General features: G+C 45.9%; 1 protein-coding gene across 3 annotated transcripts in view; it reads right to left on the bottom strand.

The window, feature by feature from the left end:
* Window positions 1–24,256, bottom strand: part of Arid1b (AT-rich interaction domain 1B) — a 350,225-nt gene that overhangs the window by 47,856 nt on the left and 278,113 nt on the right. For all 3 annotated transcript variants that reach the window (XM_031352241.1, XM_031352240.1, XM_031352242.1), the window contains exons 7-8: window positions 19,360–19,539; window positions 5,622–5,949 (exon numbers count right to left, since the gene is read on the bottom strand). In XM_031352241.1, coding sequence (XP_031208101.1) covers window positions 5,622–5,949; window positions 19,360–19,539 — 508 coding nt within the window. The remainder of the gene's footprint in view (window positions 1–5,621; window positions 5,950–19,359; window positions 19,540–24,256) is intronic.

The following is a 24,256-nucleotide window of genomic DNA, read 5'->3' as shown; positions in this document are numbered from 1 at the left end:
TGTAGTACAGCTTAAGGTCCGGGATTGTGATTCCACCAGAGGTTCCTTTATTGTTGAGTATAGTTTTGTTGCCTAGTCTTGTAAAGCTCAGCTCCTTCAACACTTCAAATGCCTGTGTTAGCCACAGTGTAGTGACCACCATGTGATTTCAAAGGTCATCCATTCCTCTGAGAGGTGAGAAGGATGAAAGAGGTGTCAGCTCATGGTCACAGCTCCCTGCTGTAGGTGTATCTGCTCACATTCCAGATTATCAGCAGGACTGCCTTCTAGTTAAGCAGAGTGAGACTTGTAACTGACTGACTCTAGTATTCATTTATTTTTAAAAACCAAGTCTGAGAGTCTCTTCCTCCTGATGCTTGTTGAGACCATGGCGACTCCTCCAGGGACAGCAAACAAAGTCCAGCACATGGCCTGCACCCCACAGTTGCTTCTCCCTCAGTGTTAATGATGGTAGAAGCAGCCCCAGCATGGGCAACCACAGGGTAAAACAGACTGGAATCCAACCCATCTGTGTGCCAGTAAGGGCCTACTGCCTGCCCTGCAACAAAGTCCCCATGCTGCCTAGGCTCCAAGCTCCAGGCCAGTGCACAGCCCAGATCCTCTTTAGCACAGGAAGCTGGAACTCAGTCCTCTGTAGATAGAATGGTCTTGCTCAGACACACATTCAGGTTCATTTTCTAGTAGCAGAATAGCTTTTATAGACTAAGACGTGTGCAAAGCCAAGTGTCTACCCCTTCACCAAGTTGGGGGACAGCACTGCATGGGACAAGATAGAGAGCCCTTGCATCTGCTGTGCCTTGCCAGTAATTCAATGACGTTTAGTGACCCCAGTATTATCAGCACCTTCCAGCATAAAATAAAGGGCAGAGACTAGACAGTGTCAAAAAAACCTTCTTAACTGAGATTTTGAGCCTGTAATTGAAGCCCTGCTTCTTTTGGGAGCCAATGCAATGAGAACAGAATGAAAATCTCTCAGACAACAGGAGACCTGTGACATAATCTAAATAAGCTGGCAAAGTTTATACTGTGCTGGGGAGTAGGGGACTGTCACTGAGGAATGGAGTACCTTCCAACCATCCTGGCTTCAAAAGACCCAGGAATTTGTCAGTCTTGTAAATTGAAGTCATGGTTCTTCCTTGGAAGACAGTCTAAGAAAGAAACATTAGGTAGTTCTTAAGGACCCAGCTCCATGTATCAACTACTATATTTGGCAAAGAGGCTAATTGTTTAGAATCGCAGGTTTTTCCTAGAATGAAGGAACGAGGCAGCAGGGTACACTGTAGGACTGAGGAAAGTTCTTTCACATGACAGCACATGCTGTCAAGGCTACAGATAATACACTTGGTCACTGAAAACATCCTATAAGCTATGGAGGTGTCTAGGATTCAATGCAATGCCTCTTCAGGAAGCAGGGGGCCAAGGTCTTCCCAAGTTTCTGGCACACTATACTCAGATGATTCACTCTTGAGAATACCTTCATATTAACTATTGATGCTTTAAAATAATACACTGTGAGGTACTTTCTGAGTACAGCTACTCCTTATAAATCATTAGAATACCTTCATATTAACTATTGATGCTTTAAAATAATACACTGTGAGGTACTTTCTGAGTACAGCTACTCCTTGTAAATCATTAGCTTTGAATGTTTGGGTACCATCATGTGCTTAATATAACAGATCCATACCACTTTCTATCACAGATCCTCTCCTTCATCCAAAAGATCAACAACAGAAACGACCTATATATCTGTAACTTATTCGATGTTGCAAGTGGATTATACACTTACAAATCACCCTAAAAACGATATTAATGAGACCCCTTTTCAAACAGCTAAACTGCTATTTTCTTCTGTATTTTACAGATTGTGAACATTCTCATCATAACAGCCATACACAATCCTCCCCCTTTGCTAGCTCCTTAGCTGAATTAGACACACACTTCTGAGCTTCATCAATAATTTGTCCTTTTGTAGTTCTTTCTCAGGCTCCAGGCTCTTTGGAAATGATGAAGAGAACATTATAACAAACTGTGGTGTCCCAAAGGCTAAGTGTTCACCCCCTCCCCTCAAAAGAAATGCATGTCCTAAACTGGCTTCACCTGACATCCATCGATAGGAGTGGGGGGAGAACAAACACACACGAATAGTAAGACGGATGTACAGCACAGGGCAGCTATGGTACACTGACCATGGCTCTCAGCCACTGGAGCAGAGCCTTGTAAAACACTGCTTTCCCACAGCCAAGTCTCCACTCTGAAAGCAGGCACAGGAGGCCAGCCTACTGCAATGTGGGACAGAGGGCGGCCTGAAATAGGAACTAAACTTGGGTTTCTTTCTTTTTCAGAAAGGATACTGTAACATGACAGGTAGCTTCATAGGCAGCAGGTGGATGGGCAGGAAACTTGGGGGGGGGGGGGCTCTGCCAGGTGGGAAAAGTCACAGTTGCCCCAGCTTTGCTCCTCCTCTCAATTTTAATTAAGGAGGAGGTACTGTCTTCTAGGCAATGCTCTCCGGAAGCTGCTGGCTGGAGCACAGTTGATCTTCTCAGGCTGGTTAGCTAACATTGATTTTCTGCCCCAGTGGAAGAGATTTTACTCTGATGCATGTCATTTAAATTCATTTTACACAGCTGCTTAATGTGGCTTGGCAAGGCACAGCAAACCAGCTTTGTGGGTCTAACAGCACTCCTGAGTTGGGAAAGGACAGAGCCTGTGGCTCAGCAGCTGATGACAAATGCTTTTCTGCTCCTCTAGACTCATGAACTGACCCTGAAGGAACCATGTTAAAGTGCAAGAGAGGAAAAGCCAGGTTCCCAAGAGACTAAGACGCCACTGTGTATAGGCAGAAAACTCTTGATTATTCTGTTGGATTCCCCTAGCCAAACATTGTAGGCCTCCTTGGAGGAAGAGATAGCAGAAGTCATTGGCTCAAAGGCAGGCTCAGAGGTACAGTGAGGCCTCTCCTGTGCCCTGGGCAGCCCAACTGTTCCAGTGTCCAGGCTCCTGGGATGGGGCTTTCAGTGCGGCAGCACAACACAGGTTCCTTAACAGAATGTCAACACCAGAGGGGCTTATAGCAGAGTGGGAGACCTCGCTGCTTCTGTTCAGTTAACAGTTTCTACTTTTCTTCTCAGGCATGAAGGCATGCAGGCAAAGGACAGACACAGTCAGGACCTGGATGGAGGTGCGCAGGCTTCCATCCCACTGCCATGGGACAACTCACAGCAAAGAAAAAAACAGAAAGGAACACACAACAGGCAGGAAGATACCCTGTGACGTGGATCTGCTGAGGGTTCTTCCGCTGAGAGCTTCCAAGTAAATGGCCAGGTCTCCCAACAGCTAACCCTAGATGTGTTCCTCCCTACCAGTACTGGTCAGGCTCATTATCACAGGAGTCTGGCAGCTTCAATAGCTGGGGTGCTGGGAAGAAAACATGGGGTGTGTGCCAGCCTCAGCCTGGCTGGGATAAGTAGGTGACTTAACATGGTGGCCTGAAGTAAACAGAAGAACAGGTTCTGTGGATTTGCTCGGAATCCCTGTCCACGCACTACTCCACACACAGGTGAGAGGCTACAGACAGAGATAAAGGAGACTGCTCTGGACCATATGGCTACTTGGGTGGGGCTCTGCGCAACTCAACAGAGGGCCAAAGAGAGAGAAAAGTAAAATTCTCATATTTATTTTCAATCTATCAACTCAGTATAGTTTTAACTTGACGTAAATAAAATCAAGATAAGCAGCTGTTTAAGCAGCCAGAACCGAATGGGGGTGGGCGGATGCGAGGTTAAGCTGTGGAGAGGTCTGCTGATTAGACACAGAGAACAAATGTATAGCTATGTATTAACCCGTGGATTTCTATTATACATCAACTCAGGAAGCAAGACTCCATAAAGCGGGTGCAGCCTTGCTGCCTCTGGCTGCTACCCACTCCATGCCATCAGAGGCCTTGTCAGATGCAATCACATACTTCCTACTTAACAGAAGGGAAGTAACTTGGTGTTATGAATTGTAACAATGGGCAGTTCATTTAAGCCATTCACAATGGGAGCAGCTGTGCCAGCCTCCAGCAGACTGTCTATTCAGACATTCCCTGTGGCCTGGTGGGTCTGGCTGCGGGGTGGACACTCAGGGTCAGGAGATTTGAAGTGAGTGTAAAGGGCTAAGACAGAACAGGGAGGTAATGACGGATCTCCATTTAATTCCTCAAAGGAAGCATGTCAGTGTTCAGAACAGAGAATGTGATTCAGGGGCTCTGCATTCTTGGAACATCAGTGGGAAAGGAACAGATCTAAACACACACATGTTCACAGTCATCCACACAGATACACACCTAAACAAATGCATATTCACAAATACAGATACATAAACACATCTAAACTCACACATGTTCAGTCATCCACACCAGACACTTAAACATACCTAAACATATGTACCCACACAGACACAGCTGAACTCACACATTTCAGAAACACCTAAACTTACAAATGTTCAAAGATATCCCCCCAGACACATAGACACATTTGAATACACGTATGTTCACAGACTAAACACACACACACACACACACACACACACACACACACACACGCATGTGTGTGGGCGCACTCGCGAGCACACACATACACACATACACACACACACACACACACACACAGCTTTTATGTCTCTGACAAGTCAGGATTTTCTTGACTTCTGAAAGTACCACAGCAATCCAGAGTGTCCAATGTGTCTTTTAAAGGACAGATTTGCTTCTGTTCCTTCTAAAACATGCTCATCTTTGCGTCTTATACTTTTAAATTATGCCATTTTGTGGCAGGTCAAGAACTTAAGAATTAATATTAAGAATCAGGGTTAAAATCAAGGACAAAAATCAAGGACAGAAGGTAAAGCTTTGCTCAGCCAGCTTAAACTTTCTATAATTATTATTAGTTTTGCTTTAACAACCACATTTTGCTTGGGACAGAAAATGTTCAGACAATAAAATACAAAATTCCATGCATACTCATTTAGACCAACAGACAGGATACATATATACACATATGGAATTTCAATGTGTGTGTGTGTGTGTGTGTGTGTGTGTAGGGCAGAGTCTCACTTTGTAGCCCTGACTGGTCCAGAACTTGCTATGCAGTCTAGGATGGCCTCAAGCTCTCAGAATCCCACCTATCTTGTCTCCCAGGGATGAGATCAATGGCATGCACCACCACAACAGACCAAAGTTTGTTTCTACTGTATATATATAGAATCTTATGGTATAACTATATGTATGTGTGCATGTGTGTGAAAATGAATGTTCATGTTTGAGTTGTATGTGTATCTGAGTGTGTGATTACATGTTGTTTCCTTTGCAATGTTTTAGATATTAAATAGTTAGGTTGTAGTGTTTTTGGCTTAAAACTCATTGTCTGAAGTAGAATTGAGCAGAAATTTCCTTTTATGCAAGGCGTGATTGGTCTTCTGCCTACAATCATAGGCACTTCAAGTCGTCTCCCACAATGACACACACTACTCTGGTCTTACCTCACATGTAAAGCCAAGCACTGCTGCTCTTGAACACTACAGGAAAGGATGGGCTAGTGTCAGTCATGTGGCACACGGCCTGCTCGGTCTTAGAGGCATACCTGCTTTGGGCTGAGTTTGCAGCAGCTTGCATCACAGCTGCGGCAGCTTCTTGGGCCTTCCGGTTCACAGTGGGCATTGGTGGGCCCATTCCTGGCCCTCCCTGTTGAGACATGCCAGGAGAACTGGGGGTGACGCTGCTCATGTTTCCAGGAAATGGTCGGTTCTGCATCCCAGCTGAAGGCATTCGTCCCAGGGGCATAGCACCACATGGCTGGGCTGGCCCTTGTCCATGCATCTGGTTGTTGGCATTGATGCCCATACCGGGCCCTGGGCCGCTGTAGCTTGCACTGGGTACTCCGCTATATGTTGGGGTTCTGGAGTAGTTGCCTAAACAAAAAGCAAAGACAAGCTAAAGCCTTTTATTTAAATGTTCATGAAAACATTCAATGCACATATATTCTGCACATTGATATGCCCACCCCAGGGTGCTAGTCCCTAGCTGTGCCCACCCCAGGGTGCTAGTCCCTGGCTGTGCTCTTTGCTGTTCTTCCCTCTCCTGCAGACATGGATGCATTCCCAAGGTGCCTGGGGAACCAACTCAATGACAGACAGTTCCCTGGGCTCCACAACACTGGGATAGAAAGGCTAGTCTTAGAGCACACTGCAACAAGCTGGGCTGGGAGCTTGGCCTAGTCATCCCAGCTACATGGGCAGCTGAGGCAGGAGGATCACATGTTTAGCCCTGCCCGGACTACTGGGAGAGTTCAAGGACAACCTGGCTACCATACTTTTTGAAATAAAAAATTAGAGAGCTATGAACATAAGTCAGTAGTAGAGCATTTGCTTAATAGGCACAGGCCTTGGAGTTGATACCTGTGTTGCAGAAATGAAAGGAGCAAAGATGGGGTTCCCAGCCCAAGATGTCACCAATGTACTGGACACTCTGACACTTCTCCCAGAAGTATGTCCCACAGGCCACTGAGACCACCCTGCCACACTCCACCTCCACCTGACCGTGGGGCAAATGCACTGAACCCCTTGGGGTCATATAACTGACCCTCCCTGCCCTCACAGGAAGGTGTCATGTGCATCTTTAGTGGTCCAACATGGCTCTCCTCTGATGTTGGGTCCAACCCTTTTCAACCCCAGACTGAGTGGCTGGTTTACACATGTGGTGTTATGTCTTATGACTCTAAGCACAGGCTGACACTGAGCACAGGGAATAGTGGTGTGAGGAGAGGAAGGTGGGGGTCCAGCTAAAGGCCATGAGCCATTATCACCTCTCCCACCTCTGGTTCTGGGAGGCAGCTGCTGGGCTGGGGGTCCAGCTATCATACCAGCTAGACCTCCCCTCTCTTCCAGACTGCTCGTCTACAAATTACATCCATGTACATTAGAGGAAGACGTGGTACCACTTCAATAATAACAGCACATGTTAATTGCTGAGCCAAAAAGTGCACTAGACAACTGCTTAAAGTGTTCTTCTGCCCCATGAGTTACTCCCGTTCCCCAATACCAAACACACGACTTTTTCCTTTTCTTTTAAAGAATTATTTATTTCTTTTATGTATACTGTAGCTGTCTTCAGACACACCAGAAGAGGGCATCAGATCTCATTATGGATGGTTGTGAGCCACCATGTGGTTGCTGAGAATTGAACTCAGGACCTCTGGAAGAATAGTTAGTGCTCTTAAGCACTGAATCATCTCTCCAGTCCCCTAGTCCCCATCACTGTTTATAAATGAAGAAAACATGAGTTTGGAGGTTAGGATTGAGGCTCATACACACAGAATCCACAAATTTAACCAAGGAAGCATGATGTCTTCCAGTAATAAAGTGTTGAAATAATACAAATGTAAAATAAAACAAACAAACAAACAAACACCAAGTATCTGTGGACTATGGACAGAATTTCTCAACTGTTCTGACTACATTCTGGGACATTCTCCCATCACTTAACAACAACAGATAAATAAAAACGCCCAAACAGCTCCAGGTACAAGGGAAATAAGGTTAAATGTCTATAGCTGGGAAGCTCCCAAGTTCTATGTAGGTTCGTGCACACTGGTATATGTGGTAGCAGAAGGATGAAGGGAAAAATACAAAAGCGAAACATGCTGGTGAGAGGGGCTGAGCCTGCCTGGGATGGAGTCTGCGCAGAAGGTGGTGGAGTAGAGACCTCAGGTGCTGAGGTAGGACAGGCTCTGGGGACGGGCTGAATCCTGTGCTTATGGACTGGGGACTCCTTGGGAAACCTGCCTCCAGGTTTCTTCCTCTGACATCATTCTCTGGGGGGGTTGTCACTTAGGCATAAAGTCTCCAAAACACAAAATGTTATGGAGGGGTTCCTGACGAATGAGGCAGAGGCAATGGGAAGCGAGCACAGACAACTCAGGGCAGTGGTCAAGCAGCAGGAAAATGGTCAGGGCAGGCACTGAAGACCAACATGGAGCTGAAGGGGAAGGGGAAGCAGCTGAGCCAGCAGGCCTGAGGGCCATGCTTCTGAACGTGCACACATCTGAAGCCAGGAAGGAGCTACATGAGGACTTTCAGTACAAACAAAAGTGGGTCAGCAACAAGGAAACAGATCCTTACTAATACTACATGTTAGGTTCAGTTCCAAGTTCCTTAAAAGCAATTCTCTAATTATTTACACGACGCCCAAGAAAGCATTTTTTTTAAACTTTAATTGTGGAGGTGAGGGACTCAAGACCTGGGGCTGTTGAGGTAGCTATTCTAAGTAACTGTGGGAGCCACGGTGTGGCCCAGGTAGGCTGCGAGAGTGGCCTGGAGTGAAGACGCTGTACTGTATGTGTCTTCATCAATGCTTAAGAAACAGTACATTTATGGAACCACGCATGACAACATTCAAACAGGTTTCCTTAAATCCATACAAAGCAGAATGACCTCTAGGCCTGAGGAAGTGAGCCATGTTCAGCTCACTGGGTGCCTGCTGCTAGGTACATGGTGGGTGAGCTTTCTTCTTCAACTGTCTGTGAAGTATGGGCTGATATTTATGGATGAGGTGGAGGTCTCTGATCATGAAGACTACAGGCTGGCACAGTGTCTGCCAAGGGCCAGAGAGCAAATATTTCAAGCATCAGGGGTCTGTGCATTCCAACTACTAAGCTCTGACAATACAGGGTAGCCACATGTAGACACACAGTTCTGGTAAGTGTATATTTACAAAATAGGGTCAAAACAAGAGGGAAATAATTTGCTGATGCCTGGAAAAGACCAGTCCTGGGACATGCCCATAATCCATTAAGCTGGCTCAATTCTGTATTTTCTTTAAGTAGAACGTCATTATGAAGGTTGAAGGTGGATATGGGAGGATTCTAAAGAGATAGGGCAGACTCCAAGACTTTCATAAAGAGGAAAATCTGAGGGCCTGGAGATAGGAGGATGAAGGCTGCAAGATGAGGGAGGCTGACAGCGGGCCCTTACACCAGAACACAACACCTTTGCAAAGCTGGAGTGTGCAGAGATAATCAAGCACATGCTGCTTTAAAAGAGACTCAAAACATGCCAAAATGCTCACAATTGCAAACTCCTTCCAGAAAGCTCTGAAGTGTTATCCTCTGGGAGCCGACACCCACCTCTGTAGAAGCAGCACCTTCCTGGATGCTCAGGAAAGCTGGTTCAGTAAATGCTAACTGTGACAGGAACTCCTCTCTTCCCCTCCCTGGCCTCAAAGCCCTTCACCTGCAGCATCATGGCTTAGCTTCCTTTCAGCTTTATTTTTACCAAACAAATGTAAACTCATTTACAGTGCAAACATGTAAGTAATGGATCCATGTGTCCACACATTACTTGGAGGCTACTTCACACCTTCCTTTCTCCAGTGTCCTTTTCTCCAGTGAACATCTTTCCTTTTGAAAATGATTCTGAATCTTACTTCAAAACAAGCATATAGACACGGCCACTGCAAACTGTACTATACTCTCAATGCCATTTGACTAGAGGAGGATGTTCTGTCGCTGAGCTCTGCTTCTTGTGGGAGAGAGACACACTGGCTGAGCTCTCCCACTCTGGGTCTTACTCATTGTGGGGTGGGGACCAAAAAGCTGTTGTAGGCTGGATCTCCACGATCTCCAATGGCCCAGCTTCCTGACCACCCTTGTGCCCTGCTCCACACTCTCCTTTATTGACTCTGGGGCTGGCTTGCAATGGGGCTCCAGCTTGGACAGGAAGCACTCTGGCCTATGATAAGGCAAGCGTGGGGCCAGCCACATGGCTCTCATGTGTGGGCCTGTGTCCTCAGTCTATCTCCTGCAGCCAGTTGGGCTGACTCAGAATCACATGTCTCTGTCTGGGAGAACTACAAAGTCCTCTTTCTTTTCCTTGAAGTTTTAGAGACACTCCTCTCTGACCCCATGGGCAGGGATAACCACACTTTCTAAAGGCTCCAGACGGTTTCCCAGGTAAAGCTCAAGCATTAGCAGGGGTTGATGAGCTCTGCTTCTGACACTGCCTGGCAGCACAACTTTCACATGTTATTTAACTTGCCCTCACTGTGGCACTGTCACTAGGGAGGTGTGATGCTAATGGGGAACAGGTAAGGTTGCAGCCCAGAGCCTGCTGTGCAACCTTCAGCACTGAGCCTCGGGAACCCAGTACCACCTTTCCCACCAGCTTTGAAGGTGAGTGGATCTGACTGGGCATGACCCACCCTACCCTACAGTCAGTCTATAGCTCATCTTCCTCTTCTAGCAAACAGAATCCAAATGTGTAAGCCAAGCAATATCCGAGAGGAACCGGCAGGAATGAGAAGCACAGTCTTCTTTCCATGTTTCTCTAATAGATTAGTAATTTGTTGGCACTAGCTCTGACAGAAAACAGATGGATGCAGCATTAGGCACAATGAAGGCAGCAGATGCCGGGCCAACCCACCTCAGCTGGACAGCTCCTGCAGCCAAGTCCGAGAGCCCACCGTTTTCAAGTGGGTTCATCTTGGCACGCCAGCTTTGGAAAATCAGTCACGAATGAATTCAGATTTCAACCCAGCAGGAGTTACATTCAAGTACCAGACAGAGGAAGCAGCAGCTACACTCTGCTTAAGTCACCACCATTATTTTAGGAGGGCTGCAGATAATTTTGTATCTGACTCGAGCATGTTAGGATTTGGTAGTCACAATCCATACTTGCAGTTCCTGTTCTTAAACCCACTGTTTCTCCTCTCACATGAGATCTTGTGCCTGGGCTACAAAGACTAGGTTCCATTTTCCTATACCGAGGAGGACAAAAGGTAATAGGCTTCAAAACGCAGACCTTCTACCTTGGGTAATACAACCTGCATGAGAGTTACATGCTGTAAAATATATATTCACAGGGCTGGAGAGATGGCTTCATGGTTGGGAAAGCTTATCGCTCCTGCAGAGGACCTGGGATCAGCTCCTAACAGCTCACAATCTATAGCTCTGTCTTCCATCCTCTGTGGACAGCAGGCACACACTAGGCGGGCGGGCCCACTCACATGCATCTATTTATGACCAGGGCTAAGCATTTGCCTTGCTCCTTAGCCAGTGTTCCCATTTCAGTAGGAACCCTACACGAAGCCTGTAGATGGAAATAAACCTTACACGTAACAAGCAAATACAGTCCCACAGCCACCAGTGCAAGCAGGACATAGGACCTGTCATCATGACCAGCAGCTCCCTCTGTAGTCAGTCAGCCACACACCCCAGATTCACCACAGTGTTAAGCAACTCATGACTGTGATCACAGGTCCACCTGTTGCAGTAATTTTTGGTAGTTGTGAACTGAGCTCTGTGTGGTTGTATTTTTGTTTTGCTTCTCTTGGGAAATTCAAGCTTACTTAGTAAGCGTGATTTTTAACTCCACAGGAAGCCGCTAGGTGGTCACCATGTACTTTGAGTACATACTCGTTAGGTACTGCATGGAAGTTACTGATGACAGCCAGGACTTGATATTGCCAACTCTTCAAAAGTCCTGGCCATTCTAACAGGCATGGGACAAAATGCATCATGGCTTTAATTTTCATTTTGCTCATGACAGATAACTAAGTATTTTTATTATGTGTTTTGCTGGTAAAAACTTTTCTATATTTATAACAACAACAAAAAATAGATAGATAAAAAAAAAAAAAAAAAAAAAAAAAAAAAAAACCAGAAACTCCTCCCTCTACTGGGATCTACACACAATCCACTTTGGGCCATAGATCAAGTAGTTAAGAGGATATCAAATGGAGGTTGAAAATTAAAGTCGACTGATCTTACTGAATCCTACTGTTTACTGGAGTGCTTTGCACTGGTATCCAAGGCATCTTGCTATTCCCAGGTCAATATACATTTAAAACTTCTTTAAACTGTAAAGTATATACCCATTCTGCACTATGCTTGTTACTGCAATATCACTTTCAACTTTAAGAAGATCTGCCCCCCCCGCATGTGTTATTAACAGTTCTCAAAAAAACAAAAAACAAACAAAAAACAAAACAAAAACCTAATTACAAAGTAATGCAAGCTCAATACATAAAATAAAGAAATGGCAAAGAGTTGGCCTTAGTTTCACATCCTGCAGACTGGACACAGCATGCAACTCGCCTCTTACGCACCCCAGAGTGCCCCCACCCCAACCTCCCTAAGCCCACAAGGCAGGCAGCCACGTCTGGGCTGGATTCCTCTCCTTAGCAAAAGTCATTCAAAAACTTGTTCTTAGGAGGCTCTTAAAATGCCAGGCCCTGAGCCATCCAACAGTGAACAGAGATGGAGAGCCGAGGTGGGCCAAGGAAGGAACACAGAGCACATGCCTGGTGATGGGATCCAGGAAGAAGAAACAGAAATATCTACAGAGCAGTGAGCAACACAGAGGGGAGGGGTCACTCTTTCTCCAGGACCATCAAGGAAACACCAAGGCTGACAGCTAATGCAGAGCCTAGGACATCTGGAAACTACCAGGAGCCAGCCTGACGGCGGGCGGATCAGGTCTACATGTGTCTTCCAGAAAGCTGCTTTCGCTTCACCTATGGACGAGGTGATGAATAGCCAGTAACTGAGGGCAGCTGCTGGGGACACCGTTTGTAGTAGTGACTGCTGCAAGGCATTGTGAGTTCGTGAAGCAGACAAAAAACTCTTCTATGAGTTCTGAATCAGTGAACAGTCAAGACAGCACAACTTTACGTGCCTACCCGTTGTATAGACCCAACTGTGCTCCTGAGGGGCGACATTAACAGTAGGTCGTGACATATATGCATGTGTGTGTGTTAAGACTACTACCCCACGCTATAGCCTATCTTGTATAAAGTGTCATTTTCCATAACAAGAAACAAGGATTCAGAGAGTAAGACATTCATGTACCATATGCTACAGGAGCTTTTTGTTTGTTTGTTTTTGTTTGTTTTTGAGACAGGGTTTCTCTGTGTAGCCCTGGCTGTCCTGGAACTCACTCTGTAGACCAGGCTGGCCTCGAACTCAGAAATCCATCTGCCTCTGCCTCCCAAGTGCTGGGATTAAAGGTGTGCGCCACCACTGCCTGGCTGCGGCAGGAGCTTTGTGTCCTTGTGTCCAGAGGGGCTGCACCAGGCACAAGGAAGAGAGGATGCAGCAGGAGGTACCTGTCGAAGCAAGAGGCAACTTGATCTACACCATTGGACGCCTATGGTGTCCTCCTGGAAGGTGACTGGCGGAACATTCTTAGTGACCTGTGGAGTGGAGTTCAGTACTGCGGGCTTTCATTAGAGGGAGACCAGGAGCCTCACGGGAGCCAATGTACAGTTGCCTTATATAGTTTTCATTTTAAGTTAATCTGTACTTTAAATTCCCAATTTATAGAATTTGATCAAATCATGATGATGATTAAGACTAGGAAATATTCATGCTTAAATTTTGTAATATGCAAGCTAAATTTGAGCATCCAAATATGACTCAGTTTCACTAACCACTTTGGTAATGCAATGATTCTTCTTAGTATTATTAAGACTGAGGATTAGACATTCCTTTAATGGAAAATTACATGGGTAGACTGAGGGATGAATGCCAAAGGTTAGTGTAGCAAGCATATTACCAGCTGTTTCAAGAAGAAAGGAAGACACGGCATGAAGGAAGGGCCTACCCAGAAGCAGCCTCTGGAAGACTAACCAGGCTACTGGCAGTCTCCTGCAGAGTTGGGGGACTAGGTGCACTCCTTCTCTGGGAGGGCAGAATGTACTGAGTCTTCAGACAAAGATGGGACTTTTAAGAATGGAGCTGGAAGCCCTGGGTCATAGTGACACTGGGCGCCCATGTGGGACTCTCAAATGGCTAGCCGGCTGACAGTTTCTGACATTTACACCTCACGTCCCTGGAACTGAAATAGTTGTAAAATTACCATGCAATTCAGTCTTGGAGCAGTGCACACTCCAGCTGAATATCATTTGAAATTTGCTTTGGCTGGATTTGTGAGAAAAGAAGAAAAAATCCTAGACTTAGAGGGGGTCTTGCTTCCTTAAAGAAAGCCTTAAACCTTTCTGAAGACAGCTCTTCCAAAGTAACTGGAGTTTAAACTCCTTAGACCGACTGACAAGCATAACCTGCAGGGCCAGCTTCAGCCTGTGCAGACTCCAGATGTGCTTACATGAGTGGCAGCTGGTGCGAATCCACACTTAGAATTACTGTTACTTGCCTAAAGCTGCTTATTCTAGCAAACCGAGGCTAGACCCTCGAGGTTCTGGCAGTAAGGGACAGCTGTTAAAAAATATTTGAGAGCCATAAAGTAGAGTTTAATATTCAGGAGGCAGAGGCAGGCTGATCTCTGTGAGTTTTGGGACAGCAAAGGCTACAGGGTGTGTTCTATGATAGTCAGGGCTACACAGAGAAACCTTGTCTTGAAAAGCAAGAAAACAAATAAACAAAATTTGAGGACGGTCAGTGCAGGATGTTTTTCTAGGGAAGACAAGTAAAGTAAAAGGCTATGAAGATCAAACTGATTTCTGCCCTCTTTTGCCCAAATTCATCATTAATAATTAATGTTAATTACATAATTCCCTTCTATTTGCAGAAGTGAGTCTCTGAGGCCCTCTCTCCTTGTAAACACTTCGCAAGGGTAGTTATTACATGTGTTTGCTTGAAGGGAGCAAAGTGCTATTTCATAAAATATGCTGTAATTAAACACTTTTACACATTTAGCTTGGTTTCATCTTATTTGTATACTTAATAATTCAATTTTATAGCATTACAATATATTTCTAACACCCTGTTTCTTCTGTACCTCACAGGAATTATCCTCCTAATCTCCTTCATATTTCTTCTTCATTGTGAGTTTTAAATTTTAATTGATTCTCCTTCCTTCTTTCTTCTTTCTTTCTTTCTTTCTTTCTTTCTTTCTTTCTTTCTTTCTTTCTTTCTTTCTTTCTTTCTTTCTTTCTCTCCTTCCTTCTAGTTGGAGATTCACTTTGTAGCCTGGGGCTGAGAAACTTGCAGCAATCCTCCTGCCTCGGCTACCAAGTACTGGGATTACAGCTGTGAATCACCATGCTTGGCAGGTTTCTGAGTATTTCTGATACTTTTTCATTCCTAAAGCTCCAAGATGCTATTCTTGGAGACAAGAATCAGTCCCTCATCTCCTGACACTCGCTGTCTAAACGCACCGTGGGAACCTAACTGCAGCTCGGAGGAGATGGGAGCTTGTGGCCAAAGTAGGCTCAGCAATCCCTCACACTGGGCGTGAAGTCTGGTCCTGCCTGTGGGTACCAGTCCAGACCTGCAAAGTGATGACTGCGCCACTCCTTACAGTCATGCATGGAGAGGAGGTGTGCACCTGTGCTGAGCTTGCTCTCTCCCTTAGAGAAGCAGAGAAAACCTGTCTGTCCATTGGCTCAAATGTGAACCCTGCTCAGCATACAGCTCAATGGTGTGTACGGTGTAGCCTAGGCTGGCCTCAAATTACAGTGATTCCCCTGCCTCTGCCTCCTGCATGCTGGGATTATAAGCATGAGCCACCTCATCTGGTTCCAGCTTTTTTGGCTAATCAGTTTTGTAAATGCTACATCTGATACTGAAATGGGGTTAGCCAAAGAAGCTGTAAAATGTCTTCCCCAGGATGTCTTTTTTTTAATTAGATATTTTCTTTATTTACATGTCATACGATTTCTCCTTTCCCAGTTTCCCCTCCAAAAAACAAACAAACAAACAAACAAAAACCCCAAAACCAAAAACAAGAACAAACCCCTGTTCCCTGCCCCCTCCCCCTGCTTACCACCCCACCCTCTCCCGCTTACTGGCTCTGGCATTCCCCTATACTGGGGCACAGAACCTTCACAGGGCCAAGGGTCTCTCCTCCCACTGATGACTGACTAGGCCATCCTCTACTATACACATGCTGCTGGAGCAATCAGTCCCACCATGTGTACTCCTTGGTTGGTGGTTTAGTCCCTGGGAACTCTGAGGGTACTAATTAGTTCGTATTGTTGTTAGTCCTAGGGGCTGCAAACCCTTCAGCTCCTTCAGTCCTTTCTCTAACTCCTTCATTGGGGACCCTGTACTCAGTTCAATGGATGGCTGTGAGCCTCTACTTCTGTATTAGTCAGGTACTGTCAGAGCCTCTCATTTTGGTCTTCCTTCTTCTTGAGTTTCTTCTGGTTTGTGGATTGTACTTCATGTATTCAGAACTTCTGGGCTAATAACTACTTATCAGAGAGTGCACATCATGTGTGTTCTTTTGTGATTGGGTTACCTCACTCAGGATGATATTCTCCACATCCATCCATTTCCCTGAGAATTTCATTAATTCATTGTTTTTAATAGCTGAATAGTACTCCATTGTGTAGATGTACCACAATTTCTGTATCCACTCCTCTGTTGAGGGACATCTGGGTTGTTTCCAGCTTCTGGCTATTATAAATAAGGCTGCTATGAACATGGTGGAGCATGTTCCCTTAATACATGTTGGAGCATCTTCTGGGTATATACCCAGGAGTGGTATAGCTGGGTCCTCTGGTAGAACTATGTCCAATTTCCGGAGGAACCTCCAAACTGATTTCCAGAGTGGTTGTACCAGCTTGCAATCCCATCACCAATGAAGTAGTGTTCCTCTTTCTCCACAATCTCTTCAGCATCTGCTGTCACCTGAGTTTTTTATCCTAGCCATTCTGACTGGTGTGAGGTGGAATCCCAGGATGCCTTAAATCAACCCCAGATCAAAGTCCTATGCTAACAGCCTGAGGGATGAGACCGAGGACCTGTCTTTCACATCCATGCCTTTCTTATTGCAACCTTTAACAAGAAGATACTAGCCAACTGCTTTACTGATAATGTAAATACTTGTGAGGGAGAAGAGGGAAAAATCCCTCATGGTAGTAGTGGTGGGGTCTCTGCTCAACAGGCATTCCAAGGAGGAACACACAGGCAGAGCATTTTCTGCTGGAACATGCCAGGCTACATGGCCTATGTCATTTCATATCCTTTAGTGCTTGCCGAGACAAGATGGGTGCCTGGGATTTGAACATGGGCAGAGCCTGGACATTGGTTTTAAGCTCCCTAGTGTCAGTGTGTGGGGGGGAATGGTGGTGTTGATGCCCCACAGGAAGACAAGGTCAGAGGGCCTGAGCTGGAGGGCTAGGCAGAGGCCCTTCCTTATACAGGAGCACAGCAGGTGTGGAACACCAGCCTTGCTTCAGAAGGTCCCTGCTGTCTGCTTGTTCTAGTAAACTCATGACGTGTCCTCCTGAAGATACACCACACTGATGTTATGGAAAAGGCCCTGGACCAGGAAGCAACTTACTTCCAAGGTGACATAAACAATGTCCTTCCGGGGAGAAGGAATTCACAGGAAGAGCTCACGAATTATTATTATTATTATTATTATTATTATTATTATTATTATTATTATTTTATTTTTTTTTTTTTGAGACAAGGTTTCTCTGTATAGCCCTGACTGTCCTGGAACTCACTCTGTAGACCAGGCTGCCCTTGAACTCAGAAATCTACCTGCCTCTGCCTCCCAAGTGCTGGGATTAAAGGCATGCACCACCACTGGCCGGCGAGCTCACGATTTCTAAGACACAGAGCAGTTTGTATGAGCATTTGCCTGGCTCAGTGCTCTTAAAGGAAGGATTGTCCAATGTACTGATATGGAGAATCTACAGGCCTACTAAAAACAAAATAATAATAGTAATAATAATAATAAAATAATGATAATAATAATAATAATAATAAATCCATTCCTTAGCAGTGGCCTTCCCTAATCTCAGCTCCTCCAGCAGAGCTTGTGGCTTATGCACACAGAATGTCTCAGAGGATCCAAGGAATCATCACAAGCACCAAGCCCACCTGTGAATCCTGCAGGGTTCTGCATGAAGCACAAATGGAAGCCCTGGGTCTGAGAGCGGGGCTCAGACTTGTCCAGTTACATCTCAGGAAAGGCCCACAATTCTGTACCTACACGATTTACAAATACTTGTCCAAGCTTCTTTCTACCATAGCTAAAGAGCCCAGCTTTGGTTGTTGTGAAGAGCCCACTCAGGCCTGGTAGAGGGTAGGCACATGGGATCCCACAGTGGCCTGGCTTGGAGCCCAGTAAGCTCAGCCTCAGACTGCTGTTCAACACTCCTAGGCTTGCAGGATTAGCATGGAAGACTTCATGACATGCTACGAATTCAGTCATGCCGAACCCTAAGTCTGTCCATTTTGCTCACAGGCAAATGAAGCAGGAAGGGACCATTTGGAAAGGGTTATGAGCATCCTAAGAGTTCTCCTAGCAACAGAAACAGTGGAAAAGCAAGCACAATAAAGCAGTAGAAGGTAAAGAAACTGCCACACTGACAGCTCTGAGTACACCTCAGAGAGACAGCTTCCAAACAACACACCGGTGACTCACTGCTTACAGACTGAGAAGAACTAGCTTCAGAGAAAGCCAAGGTCTCCAGGACACTTGCTGATCCTCAGAAATCCCCAAGGGCTAACTGGCCAGCCTCCAGGAAACCCAGCTTGTTTACTATACAAACATAGATCCCACCAAGACACAGGCTTCCTGTGGGTAGGTCCAGCTCTGGCTGCAAGTCAAAGAAACTGGACATTTGTCTTAACTCTGAATGTTTTGGCATTCTCAGATATGAGGACTTTCAGCAACTGTGCCAGATTATATCAGTCTTCCCAAATGACCTATTAATGTCTAATTTCAGTACACACAATATAATGCAGGCAGGATAATTTAGATGTCTTACTACCAAAGTGACTTCAAAATATGTCTATCAGCTTTAAAGCTCTGACAGCAGGGCTCTCCATGTACCTGACACTTCCAGGAGGGCACTCTGGAAACAGTGTACGTGGGTATGGCTCTGCATATTCTCCCACACCCTCCTCACTTTCTGCCTCAGGCCTGCAGTCCTGGCAGGGTGTGTTCTGTGAGGATGCAATGGTCAGGGGAGTGGGAGCTACTATGCATCTGCTGGAGCATCTGAGGGAAGATCAGACCCTGGACTGGACACACTCTGCTGAGCAGGAAGCTTCTGGTCGTCCTAGGGGGGCTACTAGTGTGTGTGTGTGGGCTGTAAAACTGGGCCAAAGCTTAAACTAGAGACGTTCCGGGAACCTACGTGGCTGTGCCTTTCTCTACTGGCACTTGGAGCTATATCACAGTACCGAGTCTACTCCTTAATGAGTACCACTCACATGTGAGCAAGCACTCACCACTAACCATCATGAAGTAAACATCATGGGTTCACATTAATTTACTCATCTGCCATAGCAAACAACAAAACTGTACTGTGTGTTTATACCAGTAAAACCTCGGCGAGCTAGCGTACTGCGAAAACCCTACCAGCTCCCACCATTCATTTTGGAGAATGTCTTGCTTTATTACCTTGGGGTCCATACTGGCTCATCTGTGGGCCATATGTGCCACTTGAGTTACTCTGCTGAAAGTTACTGATCCCAGGATGCATCTGGCCCCCAGGAGAAGGGTGAGGCGACATGGATGGTCCTGTCTGCTGAGGTCCGTACTGAGACATCTGAGGGTTTCTCTGTGTGCCTGCCATAAAACCTACATGGGAGACAAAGAAACACAGAAAGGCAGGCGTCTTATCACTTGTGTACACAGTGCCCGTGGGGTTGTGTAGAAGGTAGATGGAGAGAGGCTTGACACCACCAGATTCCCATAAAGAAACATCCAAAGGCATCTCAAACCAAGGGTGGAGCTTGGGAGGGCACCATGAGGACATCCCAGGAGAAATCCTGAACTTTCACTTGAGTTTCTGGAACACCATTCGTCTGTGGCCTTGATCAAAGGAACTTCACAGGAATGGGGAGAAGAGGCAGTCAGCATGAGACCACTTTTGTAGATCCAACAATTACAGTGGGGTAGCCTGCACTCATGCTGGCTTGGGCTGGGCTTGTGCCTTCTCTGGAGTATAAGTCTACAGCACCCAGCCTTCTTCCCTTGCACCCTCAGCTCTCCTTGCCCTCCTCGGACAGCTGTTCAGCTGGATTCCTAAACAGCTTGAAGACCTGCGAGGAGCCAACTCACTGAGGGATCCCAGGTCATCTGTGCTCTGTACCCCTGAACCTGCTCTGCCAGTTGTATTTCCCACCCTTAGTATGATGGATGCCATTACAGGCCTGGAAGCTTCTGTCAGAAGTTCCCTTCGTCCTCTCTGTCACATACTCCAGCCATTAGCCAGCCTCGATGACTGCCATATTCCTTGAAGGGCTCCTCCCTTCTGTTCTGTCACTGCAGAGCCTACTCCCAGCTATGGTCTAACTACCCACAAGCCCCTTCCTCTTACTTATTCTTTGCTACAAAGCTGCAAAAGAGTTAACTTTCAGGACTGAAGAGAAAGTATCAGAGCACATCCTTCACTTGCATAAATCCCTTGGCAGCTTTCTACTGTACCTGGGCCTACAAAACATGGACTGCTGGAGGCCTTTCACACTGACCCTTTACCACAGCCTCTCTTCCTCCTCCAGAGTGTCCTCCACTGGCCTCCCTGTCCTTCCCAGAAGATGGCATCGGGCACTGTCCTGACTCTCCCCTGTCCCTAACCTTTAGATGTCTCTCCCTGTGCTCAGTGCTTCCATTGCTTTTCCTGGCTGACCAAGCTCAGTTTGAATCAGCTTTGCATCTTCCTCAGATGCCTTCACACTACTTGTCATAGCCTAGAGGGATGCATTATTATTATTATTGTTTGTAGATGTTTATGTGATATATGTATGCATGTTCACGTGTGTGGTGTACTTGTCTGCACATGCATGTGAAGAGCTGAAGTTGACATTGGGTGTATGCCTTCCTTTATCACCTTCATATCTACTGAGGCAGAATCTCTTGCTAACCCAGACTTTGGCAAGTCCAGCTAGCTCAGCTTGCCAGCTTGCCTCAGGAATTCAGCCTCACCTCCTGAGTGCTGGGATTAGAAGCAGCTGCCACACCTACCTGGCTTTTATGTGTGGTCTGGCATCCCTGCATGCCTTCATGCTTAGATGAAAGGCATCATGGAGCAATTTCCCCACCCCCAGGACTATTTTTAGCTTGCATATTCCTTCTCTTACTCACTAAGAAGCTCCACAAAAAGCAAAGACCACTTTGTGTCACTCAGTGCTTCAGCCTAACTGTCCTGCAGAGTGCACGGCACATAGGATGCACCCACAGCCTTTTGTGAGAGTCTCCCTAAAAAGGCTGGATCTCCCAGCACAGCCTGCACCTTCTGTGCTCCTGCACATGGGGATGGGCAGAAGCAGTGCCACACCCAACCCAAACTGCCTTTTTAGTATCTGCATAGATACCCTGGACTCTGTGGAGCATGACACAGAAGGGACTTGATAAATAGGTTGTTTTTGTTTTTTGGTTTTTTTTTTAAATGTGCCAAGAAAACATGTATTTAAGTTATTCAGAAATGTAAAGTTAAAATATCCACTTTAGGCACTTAGGCCAACAGATGTGTTCAAAGTGGCACTGTCAAAGTCTCAATAGCAGGCAGGTGGGTGAGAATGCTTGTGTTTCTCAGTGGAGGCACTGACTGGGCAGAGGCAGGTGTGCCTGTGCAGAGCCTCAGTGGAGCCTCTGCAGCTGCAGGCAAAGGCAGAGCTGTGTGAAGGCAGTGTAAGCCTGGGAAAGCAAAGCTACCAGGTGACAGACACCATGTTTTACTAAGAACAAAATGAGATCTTTTAACATGGCTTGTGCCTACGGAGACTAAAGTGCAAACAGGGACAGTGTACTTATTATTATCCTATTTAATTTATTTATAAAGAGAACTCTTATGAAATCAGGCTCAACTAGCAGCTCCTAGAAAAAAATGTTTGCTTTGCCAATCTGAAAACAGGAATCAAAGCACTAAAGTTACACGAAACAGTACCGGAGCTCTACTGTGGAATTTTCCAGGTTTTCAGAGCCCTAGTTAATAAAAATGGCTCTCAGTACCATGATGATTGTGTGCAATGGCTTCCCTCTTGGCTGGTCAGTGCAGCAACGACGGCCCCTTCAGCATTCAATTGTCCCTCAACTGTAAAAGTGGCACTGCTGCCCCACCACACCCTGTACTCCCTGCCACTGCTGGGACACGTCCTATGGCTAGAAGCTGATCACAAAGGCTCTGAGAAGTCTTGCCTCAGTAAGTTACTTCATTTCTGGGCATTTACTCAATCCTTAAAGATACAGATGTCAGTTGACAGTTCTATTCAAATGAATCCAAATGATCATTTGCATTGTATAGAAAACAAAATTTGTACAAAGGCTTTATTTGAAAGGAGGTTGAAGGCAAAACATAAATCCTGGGGACCGTGACAGCATCAAAATCCTGTAACCTAGAGACAAAGCTCTATGGGGTGTGGCCTCTACCTCCCACGTAGACATTCGGATCAGAAAGCCAATTTCTCTGTAGCCTTTTAAATGTTCAAATTATAAGGAGTTCCTTCTCTTTCCCATGGCCTCATGCAGGATGTGGCAAGCATTCTATCACTGAGCCACTCATGCAGTCCAGTAGAACTTCATAAGATCTTGGTTCCTTGTTTTTGTAGGAGTTACCCCTTTTCCTTTCCCTGTGCCCCCATCTGTGCCTTCCTGACTTGTCTCAGCAATCACCACCTGGCTGACCTGGGCTAGGGGGGCAGAAAGAAGGTCTTGTTCCAGGGCTGTGCTGTTAGCAGCGCAGAATCTAGTTGGAGAGACAGGTGTTCAATGAATATAGTGCAGAGCACATTCACTTTAACTTGTGACCTTTATATAATCTCTCCCAGGCAGCAGTTGTCTCCTCTAAAGATGAAGATTCCTGCAAGGCTCAACATGTGAGCACGGGAAAGTGCTCTGCAACAAAAGAGCTCCTGGCTCCCAAACACCAAAGCCTTTTGACTCCCAGACGGCCCATGCATTCAGATAGTTTCCAGCTAGAACGAAGCTTGTGTTTATTTCCCCATCTGTTTTACTTTTGTATCTGCATCACCTGGGCACTCAGTTGTGCACACATCCCAAGGGGTTTAGGAAGGGTACATCCTGGAAAGCAACCCACTTGGGTCTCCTGCCTAGGGTGGCCATTGCTTCAGCGTGTTCTCTCTGATGTGTGTGTGTCTGTGTTGTACTTTCTACTTTTTTTTCTCATGAGTAAATATGAACACTGTTCAAAGGCTCCTCTGAGTTTGGTTCTACCATCCTCTGTACATACATGTGTAACTGTCCCCTGACCAATACCCCTCCTACAGACAACAGACAAGGGCTCACAGCCTTCTCTGTAGTCCACAGAAAGTTAGCCTCTTGGTTTGCTGGCCATATACTGCCACAACAGCAAAGTGACAGAATTTTGCACACTTTGCACGATGTGTATCACAAGGAAAGGTCTGCAGGGGAGTGGTGTTGAAGTTATAAGTCAGCAGGAGGCCCGTGCAGTGATGTTGAACTCAGACTCACAGCTACATGCCAGCAGTAATTCTACTGAACGTTTCTAGTTGTTTCTTTTTAGCAGTGTGGGGAATGGGACCTAGGACCTAATGTATGATTGGCATCTGCTACCATTGAGCTACACTCCTAGTTCCTAAGACTTCCAATTTTTAAACAGTTATGGAATCCTGACATAATCTTGTAAAAACATTGGTGAAAAGTGAGACAGAAGCTGCTTGAAAAAGGAGTTTCTACTCTAACTATAGAAACAACACATACATGTTTATTTTTGTTTCCTCATTTGTGAAGTGGGGACAGTTTTATTTGCCTCACAGGAGTGCTGTGAGTGAAAAATATTTCATCATAAACACCGTAGCAGCAACTTGTAGTAGTCCCAACAAAGACTGCTGATGGCAACTTGCCTGTCCCCAAGGGGCCAGGGTCAGCAGGAGAGGAGGTCTAGGCCAGAGCAGCATGTTTCGGACGGGGTTAGTTCTGGTGTCCAGGTCAGCTGTGTAGACGGCAATCAGATTCTTAACCTCTGGCCGCTCCTCACCCTAACAGGTTGAAGCTTGACAGTGGACCAGAATGCCCCCCTACCTCAATTTTTTGAGACAGGGTTTTTCTGTGTAGCTCAGGCTGTCCTGGAACTCGCTCTGTAGACCAGGATATCCTCAAACTGAGAAATCTGCCTGCCTCTGCCTCCTGAGTGCTGGGATTAAAGGTGTGTGCCACCACTGCTCAGCTTCTAGTTAGCTATCATTCTAGTCAGACATTTTTTTTCCCCTTGTAGGGTGAGGGTGGGCTGGTGGTAGATTCAATATGTCCATAGTTTCCATGAATATTTCTTTGGACTCAGACTTTGTTTTTGTTATCACTTTAAAGTTTTCTTGAA

This window comes from Mastomys coucha, unplaced genomic scaffold, assembly GCF_008632895.1.
Source record: "Mastomys coucha isolate ucsf_1 unplaced genomic scaffold, UCSF_Mcou_1 pScaffold5, whole genome shotgun sequence".
Lineage (NCBI taxonomy): Eukaryota > Metazoa > Chordata > Mammalia > Rodentia > Muridae > Mastomys > Mastomys coucha.
Note: the sequence above shows the minus strand (reverse complement) of the source record. Positions and strands in the feature narration are given on the sequence as shown.